The 12902-nt window shown below is 31.7% G+C and overlaps 1 protein-coding gene across 1 annotated transcript; it reads right to left on the bottom strand.

Moving 5' to 3' along the window:
• Positions 1–5237: 5237 nt before the first annotated feature.
• LOC130947460 (50S ribosomal protein L15, chloroplastic-like) lies at positions 5238–8025 on the bottom strand. Its single transcript, XM_057876166.1, has 3 exons — positions 7393–8025; positions 6540–6691; positions 5238–5687 (listed from the first exon to the last, which is right to left on the bottom strand). The coding sequence occupies exons 1-3, from the start codon at positions 7934–7936 to the stop codon at positions 5466–5468; spliced, it is 918 nt and encodes a 305-aa protein (XP_057732149.1). The 5' UTR covers positions 7937–8025; the 3' UTR covers positions 5238–5465.
• Positions 8026–12902: the final 4877 nt, after the last annotated feature.

Genomic DNA, 12902 nt, shown 5'->3' with positions numbered 1-12902 from the left:
CGATCCCAATCCCACTCTCTCTCCTTTTCACCATCATCCTCAATCACTTTCGTGGCGGCATCGACAACATTGTCCTTCAAACGAGCTGATCAGAACTGCTTGATGGTGTTCCTGACGAAGTCTTGGACCATGGCATCCCATCAGACGTTGTTTCCACCGCCGCCATCAGTGCTGTTAGCTTCGTTGGAGCGGAAGCGTTGAGGCAGCGACAGAGAGAATGGAAATTGGAAGAAGGAAAAGGAATGAACGAGGGCCTTATGAGAGGGAAAGGGATTGAAAATTGCTTTTTGTGGTTTGGGAAACTCAGCTTCGGAGCTGTGGGTGCATACTGTAACACTCTACCACATAGAACTTTATGTCTAGGATGTAAAACAGAGGTAGTGAGGCGCTACGACCTCTAAAAGTAATATAGATATAACAAGGATAATATATCTAGGAGTTTTGAAAGAAAAGGGGTACGACGAAAATAAAATCAAAGGTACAATGCTCACAAAAAACGAAAAGATAAACTAAAAGACAGATATATAAAAGTAGAGTTCTAAATGATAGTTATATAATTAAGATCTAGTCTCGACCTGTGAAGCAAAAGTCGGCTAGAATCTATATAACCCAAAAAATAAACTAACAGATAAATATAAATCCTATTTCTCCAAGTCAACCTCTAAGAGGGATAAAACATAATATATACAAGATGGAGAATCTATACACATATTTAAAGATAAACCAAATACCAACACCAAGTTTTAAGATAGTTCTTCGCTTCCAAGAGTCTCCAAAATACTCAGTGCAGTGTCTCTTGACTTGCATCCGAAAAGCAACAATATATATGGAATGAGAACCGGAGGTTCTCAACATAGTAAAGATGCTCATAGTTAATATAGAAGATTTCAGAAAAGCTAGAGATAATCCTAAAACTCCGACATTCAAATAAAAAAAATAAAGGAATAAACTAAACCATAAATTTGGTAAAACTCTCTAAGGTATCCAAGTCTCAATCTAACTCTAATTCTACAATTCACTCTCTATCTCCTCCAATATAATTGTGATCCAACCCTTCACTTACCATTTTCTCCATCCCTCCAAAATTTCGGTGCACAAACAAGCAATACAGACAAAATAAATACAAGTAAGATACAAATACAGTAGGTAGCAAATATAGCAGGTAAGCATAATATTCACGTAGGCAAGCCCAATTAATACACAATCAAACAAAACAAACAAATGCATATGATGAATGCCTGCCCTATGGCCGATGAGTCTCATCTGTCGGTTATAAAGCCAAATCCGACATGTCCAGTAGTTAACTCTGGACAGAACACCAAACACGAAGCAAGTAGAACAACGCCGCAACCCTTGCATCTTACCCGCGTATCCGGAGTAGGGGACAATCTCACCACTACCTCTTACCTAGGCGGTGTTACAATTCTCGATCCGGAGCAAGCGGTGACAGAACTCAACCCTTGCATCTTACCCGAAGTCTCGAACTCTTATCCGGAGCAAGTGGATAATACCATTACATCTTACCTGGAGTCTCAACTTATACCTAAAGCAAGTGGATAATACCACTACATCTTACCTAGAGTCTTAACTTATACCCGGAGCGAGTGGACAACGCCACCGCCTCTTACCGGATCACACATATCTCATTATCATTATAATTCATTTATATTCATTTAATAATTAGACTTAAAAATCAATTCTCATCATTATTCATTCCTTATTATCACACCTTCCATTTCGTTCAACAACAATTCATACTGAAAAACTTTCATTCTTTTCTAAATAGAACAAACTCAAAACGTAATTCTTTTCTTAATAACTCAAAATCAAATTATAAAATTCTTAAAAATCTAAATTTTTCTAAATAACCACTTCAAATGAAGCCTCCTATTTTCATAAAAATTTCAGCAGCATTTCTTCTAAAACTTGGACTTTTACTACCCCTCAAGGGTCCCAACCACCAAACCAATCACCTCTCCGTCATTCAAATCATTTCCAATATCAAATTATTTCAAAATCAAACCAATTTCGATGTTAAATCTTTTCCAAAAACTAACCAACTCCAATAGCAAACCGTTTACGAAATTGAATCACACATCATATACCATATACACAATCCATCAATAATTCATTCAGTTCATTCCTATCTTAAGGCTTTCTAACCTAAGTTTTCACGTGACATTAAACATTAACTACGAGAAACTAAAACCATACCTTGACCAATTTCTCCCTAAACCCGGAACACCTCAATTATCCACCGTTTCTCAAGCTCCAAAGTTCTAACTCCTCACCAATTGAATTTTCAACTCTCAGTATTCAATTCCAAGCTTTCAATATCCACCAATTTAACTCTAATTCAACAAGATATACGATCTAATTCATACAATATCATAATAATCAACATTGAGCTCCAAGTGATTATCCACCGGCAAAGTACCTATAAACCAATAAAATTACAAAATCTCTCAATTACCAAAACCCAAATCATGAACTGAAAAAGGGAGAACTAGGTAAGAAAATTTGATTCCCTTACCAAATTGTTCGGTAAATTTTGTAGAAAATTTCGAGACGAACGCGTAGCCACTGACGGCTCGTCAATCGAAACTCCAGATTGAAAGTTATGGATGATTGAATTCCAGTGGTGAGTGTTGGGATTGTAATTTTGGACCAAAATTTTAAAATTAGTATCAAATTTTAGCCACTAAAGACCTCCCCTTTTAATATAGGATGGCTATTTTTAAGTGTAGTATAATTGTTTATTATTTTGGTTTCTCACGGTATCCCCCAACCCGACAAGTCAAGTATTAATCCGTCACGGATTTGAGCTACATTTAAGAGGTATCCCCCAACCCGACAAGTCAAGTATTAATCCGTCACGGATTTGAGCTACATTTAAGAGTCTGCCGCTGGCCAATGGGTTGCTGCATGCATAAGGCGGGATTCGAACCCCCGACACTTGTTTAAGTGGACAAGTGAGCTGACCACTCGACCAACCCAAATTAGTTAATTGTTTATTATTTAAAGTTTAAAATAAATTTGTAGGAAACATTAGAGAGAATTACAAATCATTTACTTAAGCCTTCATAAAATTATGCATGCCTTACTAATAAAAGAACCAAGCATTCCCCCAGCCAGGTTGTTGTATTATGAATTTATGATGAGGAAAAAAAAATCAAAGATAAAGCATTTGCGTATATACATAGCATAATTGCGATTTGTGGTTTGATATATGTTTGGGGTTTGTTTTCTGTGCGGAAGTCATACCACTAAACATTGAGAATATTATATGATCCATTAAGGAGGATTAAACAAAAAATGGAAAAAATAGACCCGTTTAAAAAGAAAAGATTTTATTATTATGGACAAAGTTGAAACAAGATTTTCCGTTCCAGAATAAAGAAGTGCAATCATAATCTCCATTAATCATTCAGTCGTCTATAGATCTTGCTGATTATAGTTAGTTTTTCAAACCTAAATTATCGGTAAAGCTGTTCGCATTTGATTCTTTATTTATAAAAGTCCTCTTGATGTGGTTTACCTTCTGTCATCAACATTGATGATATTCCTAATTAGATATAGTCTAGTAATAATAAAGCAGTTGAGGGTGATGTATAGCTTGGGTTACGATTTGGTGACAAGGACAATTTTGGTTGAAAGCATTGACACGCTTTGGTCCCTATACTATTTTGGTGTTGATGCAACAACCATTTTGCCTTTACTTTTTGAAGTGACTTTATAAGAGGAATAGATCCAAAATCAACTGCACTAATGAATGTGTGGAGGCCTTACAATTAAACACCTCGTGCCCCCTTTTTTTTGTTCCTCATCATTTTGTTGAGTGTTGACGTACATTTGTTCAGAAAAAAAATATATATTATATAGTGCGTGTCTTAGCAGCAATAATATTAGTTTATTCATTATTCCCCACATGATTAGCTTAGCACACAATCAATATTAAGCTATTGGGTCAACAGAAGATGCTACTAATTGTGCACTCACATAGATCACGACTGAGAACAGTGTGATGGGATTGGGAGAATATCAAAATAATCAAAATATTAAGTTGTGAAAAAAAATGATAAAAGCTATAGATAGATTATGCTAGTGAAATCGCATAAATGTCAAACCGACACTATAGTAGCTACTTGCTGGGCACTTCCCGCTTACTTTCTAAAATAAAAAATATAATATATAATATTGAAAATATGTTGAAATTAAAAAATATTAAAATTTATTATTTTTAGACATTAATTAGCTATCAATATTTAACCATGTGAACTGTGAACTATAATATATTGTTGGATTTCTAAACTAAATAATTGTCAAAAATAATAAATTCTGATAGCTAATATATTATAATTAAAAATAATTGTCAAAAATAATAAATTCTGATAATTTTCTAATATTTTTTGTTAAAATTTAAATTTCTATGATTATAATGTAGAATTTATGATGACTTTTTAACTTAAATAGCTATAACTGATAAGAGGTTGCTAATAAGGATATATTGGTTCAATAAAAAGTGTGATAAAAAAGCCCGGATATTATTGCTCAACAATAACTTTATATTGGAGAGAAACCACGTTTCAAATTGATGCTTACTTATAATTTATTCTTTTTAGGTTTTTTTTTTTAATTCCTAGGCTTTCAACTTTTAAGAGAAACTTAATAGGTTATTTTAAAAGCGGTAAACGACACCATAATGGGGAAAAAGAAAGTGAGGAGAAAACGTTGTACAAAAGCAACTAACTAGTTGAGCACCAAAATTTTCAACTTGTAGTTGTTTTATAGAGAGCAGAGGAAAAAGAAAGGGAAAAGTAGAAGAGGGAAGGCTTCTAGTTTTGGAAGGAATAAGGACCATGACGTTGCAATTTAAAGTTGTATTTGGCAACAGTAAGAAAAGCAGTGTTCCTGACGCATGGATTCTACTAGGTTTGGAAATTGGAATGAACTTTGCATCACTGAACAGGGTAACTTGCACCTAAGAGGAACTTTCAGTAATCAACATCCACCTTCAACAAGAAAGTAGAAACAGCAAAATATCTTGTTATCTTAATCCATTACGGCTAGTTGTCACAGACGCAATGGTTTCATTTATATTATTATGAAACTAAACAGGCTACAACCCCCAACCGTTAACCCTGAATCAACGATTTAAAAAAAAAAAAAAGCTTACATTTTCTTTTTTAAAAATGCTTTATACTTTTCAAAACTAAATCGGTGATGGCTGGACAAAATTTAATGAGGTATACAACATTGAATTACTGAATTTGCATAACAATACATTACAATGCAAAATGAACAAAGAATTACGGCCTTTATGTAGAAAAATAACTAAATGTGATGGTTCCTATGAAAAATAACTAAATGTAGATACCAAAGTACGTGAAACATGTGGTGGTTCCTATGAAACTACTTTTCACCTTACAAGATTTCTACATGTGATGCACATGAATGTTTCAACTTCATGCGGAAGCTGGTTCAGATGCAGCTGCAGCAGCTCGCTTCTTGGCGAAGTATTCTTCAGCACGCGCAAGGTTTTTAGCAACAGATGGCTTAACCCATTTCTTACGGCCAGGAAGCACAGTGAGGGAACAACCAGCACTATCTAGTTTCTCCTTTGCGGATGTTGAAAAAGCACGGGCTTTAAATGTCAACTTCTTACTAAGCTCTCCTTCACCTAAAATCTGAAACAAAAGCACAAGTTTGCAACACATTATTTTCTTTCTTCTTTCGTAATCTCTATCTCAGATACTTTGTACAGGTTGTTGATCTATCAAAAGTCAAAACAAGATGCTGGACCTTAAGAAGTTAAATTCACTGCATCATTAACTCGAAGCAAAGGCTTTCTTAAATACACTTGTTGCAAAGGTGTGCTTCTTGGGAAGCCAGAAAAGTATTTGCATATTACAGATATGAATACGCTAGAATTAATCAACAAATGCATGGTGCTCCATGTGCTATAGTTTCAGTTCCTAAACACTAGCCAATATGCTTTTAGAACAGAAGTTAATTACTAGAGTTATTTCAAATGGCTTCTTCAAAATATTATTGAAAGCAATACCAATGTGAAAATACAGTTGGTTCACCCAAATTTTGTTCCCTTTTGTAGAAAATGATCCTTTAATAATTCACTGTGCAGCGACAGAAATGTCATTAGATCTCATTATTTCAATGTCAATCTTTTTAAAGTGTTTGGCCTCCTATCAAAGATAGATGGATAGGGGAAGGATATTTCATATTTAGAATTTCAGGTCATTGACATGTCCGCTAAAATGTCATTTAAAATTTGACTTTATAGACAAATCCATTAAACATGAGTCTGATCCAAGAACATCTGGGAATTTCAAGGAAATTTACTCTAAGCATTATAGTTCTTTTATGGTAGATTGTGCTAAGAAAATGTGGCATCCTCATTTGCTGTTCAAGATCATATATCCTAATACCCTAACTCATTACGAAAATAATCATCAAGAAGGGAAAGTAAGAAAAATATGCCACATGATTTATATGCAATTGAATCAATACATGATCTGTACCTTCAAAGGAAGTTTCCTTTCTCTTCCTGATGGATTAATCACACCCTTCTCCTTTAGAGTTTCAAGAGACACCTCTTCACCATCCTTAAATCTAGCATCCTCTATGTCCCTCAGATTTACATGGACATATTTTGGTAGCCCAGCACACATACCTTATCAAAAGAGAAGAGAAGGGAGAAAAGGGGCATCAAAAAATGGTTCCGGAAGAGATACATGCACATGCAAATTATCTTATGCAAGAAGACTTGCTTCCCTTATTAGATACTATAACATCATGATAGCTCTGATTAAATCATGATCCAATTGTAGGAACCAGTCGTAGTATGGCCAACTCCAGAAAAGGTTATGAGCCATGAAGGTAGAACCACACAGCTAGACATAAACAGTGCATACGAAACCAGTATATAGCAGTTCTCTTAAGTCTTAAGTAGGATTTTATTTTCAGCTAGAAAGAAAAACTCGATGCAGCACATCACCGGAAATAACCTTCCTTGTTAGGCGAAGACCAACCACCAGATTATTGGTATACCAACAGAAGTGAACAATCTAGCATTACACTCTATCTAGTAGTGAAACATTAATACTTTTCTCTATTGTTTAATTACCATGTCGGATTAAAGCTCACCATGCAATAGATGCAATGAAAAAAACCGATTAAGCTATACATGGCAATCATAATTTACTGTTTCTTGTAGCCCTCATCTAAGTTGCAATAATTGCATTGCAGAAATGACAAAATTGCCTTGAACATCTCTGTGAGGTTCAGGTCATAATCTAATGAAATCCAATCTAGAAGCCCCTATTCTGTAGAAATAAAACATAAAGCTTTTAAAATTTGAACATAATAGCATACCGCCAGCAATTCCTCGAAGTTTGGGGATTCGACGGTAAAGGGGCATCTGACCACCCTCGAAACCCTTCCTGACGCCGGGACCAGACCGTGACTTCTGACCCCTCATCCCAAAACCACAGCTTGCGCCTTGCCCCGCCGATATGCCTCTTCCCTTTCTCTTCGCCTTCTTCCTCGAACCCGGTTGCGGGCCCAGGTTTTCAAGCCTGAACCGCACGCTCGAAGCCCCCGCCGCAGGGGCAGGGGCAGGGGCAGGGGCAGAAGCCGCCTTGTTCACCACCGAGAGGGGTCTTCTGAGCTGCACCCTGAGCGTTGCCGTGTAGCCGCATGGTGTGGAGTTCAACTTCTTGAGGAATCCTTGCAAGTTGAAGCCATGAAATACATGAGCATGGAGTGAAAGGAGACAGAGAGAGCGGTAATGAAGAGAACAAGTGGCCACCTTGAATGGACAAGCAAGAGACGGAAATGCGTGTGGCTTTCTGGTGCCGAATGCGAGCGAAGTCGTCGTGGTGGATAATACCGGAATTAGAGAAGCTGAAACTGCCATGTCTATCACTCACTCCACACACTGCACAATAATTTCATCCATAGATAGGATAAGTTTTCTTTTCCCACATTTTTCTTTCTTTCTTTAATTATTTCTTTTATAATTTATATTTATACTACCATCAAAATTTACCTACAACATATCATTTATATAAGATTACTCAACATTTGTGCTTTCTCCAACATATCATTTATGGGGAGTGCTACGGTGAAAAGTTGAAGAATTTTCTTCTCATGCTGAAATAAGGTAGAATGAATGAATATTGGACGCGTGTGTTAATGTTCCCCAAGAGAAGACATATCTGACGGAAGCAGAGAGAGAACAGGCGTTAAAGTGTCAAACTGATTAATAAATTAGGTAGGAGATAATGTTAATTAATGTGGTTAAGTATTTGGGCCAATTTAATTTGAAGCCCAAAATTTTATTTTGAACCTGTGTTTTTCGTTGAAGAAAAATTTTGTATTCCTGTGTGGGCTTAGTCTCAACAATAATAATAATAACAATAATAACAATAATAATAATATGTGATGAAGGTATTGGAACTTCGGAAGAGTTAGGGTAACGACACTGTAACAAGTTTAAGGAAGGGGAAGGGTGACGGCTATACACAGTGGAAGGGCAAAAAAATTGAAGGGAACAAAGGGAAACAACCAAGAGCTGCAAAATGAGGAATGTACAAATATATTTTTAAAATTTGTACTCTGGACAAGTAAATATCTATTATCATACATAAATAATTAAAAGAAATATAAATTGTTAAATTAATAACAAAAATTTAAGATGATTAAAATCAATATTTGTACAAGTCTTTCTTATACTTTTTATTTCTTTATTTTACAATTTATTAGTACGTTATTATTTAATTAATGATAAAAAAATTATTTTTATGAGAAATCAGAGACCACTAAATAAGTTTAAAAATTAATATAAAAATGATATTTTAAATAAAAAATTGTTAACATTCAAATTTTTAAATACAAAAACAAATTGTATACATATTGAAGTATAATGTAAATATGTTTAAAATAAATAAAGAAGACAAAAATAATTATTTATTTTTGAATACTCCCAATTTATTTGTTTTATATATTTTATGCATATATTTATATTTATCTTTTAAATTTAAATACAAATAGCATTTGTATTTAAAATTTGTAATATTAAATAATTTTATTTAAAATTTTTATTTTTACCTTATTGTTTAAATTATTATATTGGTATCTTCTCTAAGATAAAACAAAATTTAATTCTTTAAAAAAGTAATTTCTTTTATTTTTAATAAATTGTTAACTAAAAAAAAGAAAAATTATTTAAAATACAGTAAAAAAGCTGACTTTTATTATTTTAAATTTGTATTATTAATTTCAGTAATATATCTATTTTTAAAAAAATTTATGTATGATAAAAAATATGTTAACTTGGTTAGAGAACAAATTTTATTTCTATATTTATATGTTCATCCTTATATATATTTTTCTAATTGTTTTTACTAGGTTTATTTTGTTATATTACATTTTACATATGAATATATATTGCCACAGACCCCGCCGCTTTGAGACTCTCCTCGATCATAGTGGTAAGGTGGCTTCGAACAGAGATATCATCCATGCCTATACGAGCATGAGGATAGATATTCTTTCGAACAAACGCAAGAGCATCCGCCTTAACCTCACCAGAAGAACCAGACTCTAAGGTCTTGCGCTTCTTGGGATCAGGGGAAGGTCGGACGTCGGGGGCGGCTGAGAGGGAGCTGAAGAAGAAATCACCATGGGATTGGAAAGAGTCCCAACATTCCGAGGAGGAGGAGGAGGAGAGATAACCCTGGCACCACCAGTCCGAGAGCGAGACTTAGATTTATACTTTTTTTGGTATATTTTTTATATAATATTTTTTATAAAATTTTATTTCACTTTATTACAATTTTAATAATAATTAATATTTATTTATTAAATTAAAAATAAGATATAAAATATATATTTTACTACTTTTATGAGTACTCTTGGTAATTTTATTTTCTTTACTATTTTAGATTCTAATTTTTACTAATTATGTCTTCATTATTTGTTATAAATTTTTTATTTAATTTATCATTTTCAATAGGAACAATAATACATATTATAACATATTAGAATAATAAACAATGAACAAAATTATAATAATAAATTTTACAATGTCAAACAAAAAAATATTCTATAATTTTATTAGTAATCTTAGTATTCTTTTATTATTATTAATTTTACTTATGATTCCATTGTTATGTATGATTAGTTTTTATTTACTTTATCATTTTTAATAAGATCAATAATTCATATTACAAATAATTAAATAACAAAATTAATAAAACAACTAAAATATAAAAAAAAAACTAAAATTTGAAAAAAAAATTAAAATATTTGAAATGACTTGAAACAAATATGAAAATTCTTTTGAAAACACCGATAATGAAACAAATATGAAAACTCTTTTGGAAAACACACAATAATAATATACTAACAATAATAATAATAAACTGTGAACTCACGTTGAAGTGAACGCAGGAGCAACAATTTTGGCTTTTAGTAAACGTGCTTTAAGCTGTGAAATCACTTATGTGTTTAGAAAAAAAGGATTGCCAAACATTAAAATACAGCGTTCAAAGAACTTCAACGCACTTTTAAAAAATAATAATTTTGTATATTATTTATCTTATGGAGCAAGTTTGGCTGACAAGCCCACGCTTTTAAACTCAAAATACTACGACTAAATTTTTTAATTTATTTAATTTCAAAATTAAAAATAATTAAACTAAAAGAATAAAATATCTAAACAAATATTCTTTTTTTACAAATAAATAAAGATATTAAATTTTTTATTCCAAAGAAAAAAAATTTCAGAACTAAAACATCGACTTTACAACAACATAGACCAATACAAAACATCTCTCTCTTTGTATCCTAAATTCTTAATTTTAGAGCTATCTTCTCCCTTTTTTTTATTATTATTTTTTTTTTTTCTTTGATTTATATTTTCCACAAAAATAGCCCAATAACATAATTGACATCATTAACACAAGATTATTTTCTCCTAACCAAATTTTCAGCATACATCATATCAACTTTAACGCAGAAATTGTCGGCACTTGGGAGACATCAGTGCCACGTCCTTTCCTTCTCCTTGCCACACATTTTCAGCACCGGCAGAAAAAACTTCTCTTAAGCACCGTAGCACTGGCCATAAGCATATATATAAAAGTCTAAAATAAAATAAATAAAGCAATAAAAATTAATGAACTAATTAAAAAAATGTGTTCGAAAATCTCTAAACCCTACCAGCTAAATCCTAAACTCTAAATTCTCAACAATAAACTCTGAATCTTAACTCCGAATCCAAAATTCTTAAATCCTAACTCAAATCTAATACTATAAACTCTAAATTACAAACGTAAATAAAAACTAAAATAATCCTTAACCATAAATACTAATTCATAAATTCTAAATCATACATCACACTTTCTAATGTATCAACAATAAATACTAATTTCTTAACACTAAATCTTACTTAATATACACAGTAAAATTAATAAAAATTTTTATATCACTTTTTTAATTAAAATATTAAACTTTAACGTTCATTGTATACAATCCTTAAATTAAATTTTTTTACCAAAACCTAATATTTTAAAAGGTCAAATCTAATATTCTAATAAGTAAACGAGTTTCTATTTTTTATGCAAAAATAACTTTATTTCAAAGGGTTTATTAAATAATCTGAAGTTAACCCAAACTCTTTTTCTATTGTTTACTACTCATAAGACCATTTATAAATGCATATCTATAATTTTTACAAATTGCACTCTTTTTTTTACCATGCAAATTAAATTATGTCAATAGACTGTGACCCGTTAACAAAGAGTAGTCTTCCGTTAACAAAAAACGACCATCACAATATTTTTTTCCTCTTTGATCCAACCAAAAAACAAGTGAATCCCATGTAACCTTCATACCAAAAAGCCCAAAATCATAATGACTTTCATTAACACATAATTTCTCAACTAATTTTTTTATAACTTCCAACAACCTGCGACAACTCCTGCGAAAAGAGCAGGACCTTCCAGATGTGTTTGCGTATGTGAATACACTACTACCACACGTCACCCATCAAGTTGGTCCACGCATTTCCTGCTGAAAATAATCGTTTATCACAGTAGCAACGGCCTTAATTGAATACCAATCTTTATTCTTTAATTACTCATTATTTTATTATTTTTAAATAATATCTGTGACTTTTAAATACAGCTTTAATTTTATTTTTCCGTTTTATTCTACTGAAAGCGACCAAAACACTTACTAGTTAATATTTGAAATAAAAAAAGACAAGTGTATATTTTAAAAATATTATAAGAGAAAAATATTTTTTTATATTTTTTTTATACTCATTTAAAAAATTATGGATTAAATTTTGTTTATTTTTGATAAAATATATATATATTAGAAGTACTGATTTTAATATCAAATAATTTTTTTATTTTAATATATAAAAATTAATTTTGTTAGAAGTTAGAATACAAAATAATTAAATTAAAGCGAAAGAATGAGCAGAAAAAATAGATTTAGATTTTCTAAAATTGAAATTTTATTTTAGAGAATAAAATATAATCTTTTATTATTTATTTTATAAGTGAAATTAAAAATAAATATAAAAAAATTATTTAAAAATAAAAAATTATATTTTATTTTTTAAAATATAAATTTAAAAGGCCGTTGCTACTGTGATGAAACGATTATTTTTCAGCAGGTGATGAAATGGCGTGGACCAACTTGATGGGTGACGTGTGGTAGTAGTGTATTCACATACGCAAACAACATCTGGAAGAGTCCTGCTCTTTTCGCAGGAGTTGTCGCAGGTGTTGGAAGTTATAAAAAAAATTAGTTGAAAAATTATGTGTTAATGAAAGTCATTATGATTTTGGGCTTTTTGGTATGAAGGT

The sequence above is a fragment of the Arachis stenosperma genome, chromosome 9 (genome assembly GCF_014773155.1).
Source record: "Arachis stenosperma cultivar V10309 chromosome 9, arast.V10309.gnm1.PFL2, whole genome shotgun sequence".
NCBI lineage: Eukaryota > Viridiplantae > Streptophyta > Magnoliopsida > Fabales > Fabaceae > Arachis > Arachis stenosperma.
The sequence above is the reverse complement of the archived record's forward strand: the minus strand, read 5'-3'. Positions and strand labels throughout refer to the sequence as shown.

What these genes read in the sequence shown, in the direction of transcription:
- LOC130947460 (XM_057876166.1), bottom strand. Translation starts at nt 7,936, where the DNA reads ATGGCAGTTTCAGCTTCTCTAATTCCGGTATTATCCACCACGACGACT. An exon ending in ACTTCGAGGAATTGCTGGCG is followed by an intron (nt 6,692 to 7,392) that starts GTATGCTATTAT and finishes TCTTTTGATAAG; the next exon opens with GTATGTGTGCTGGGCTACCA. An exon ending in AAAGGAAACTTCCTTTGAAG is followed by an intron (nt 5,688 to 6,539) that starts GTACAGATCATG and finishes CTTTTGTTTCAG; the next exon opens with ATTTTAGGTGAAGGAGAGCT.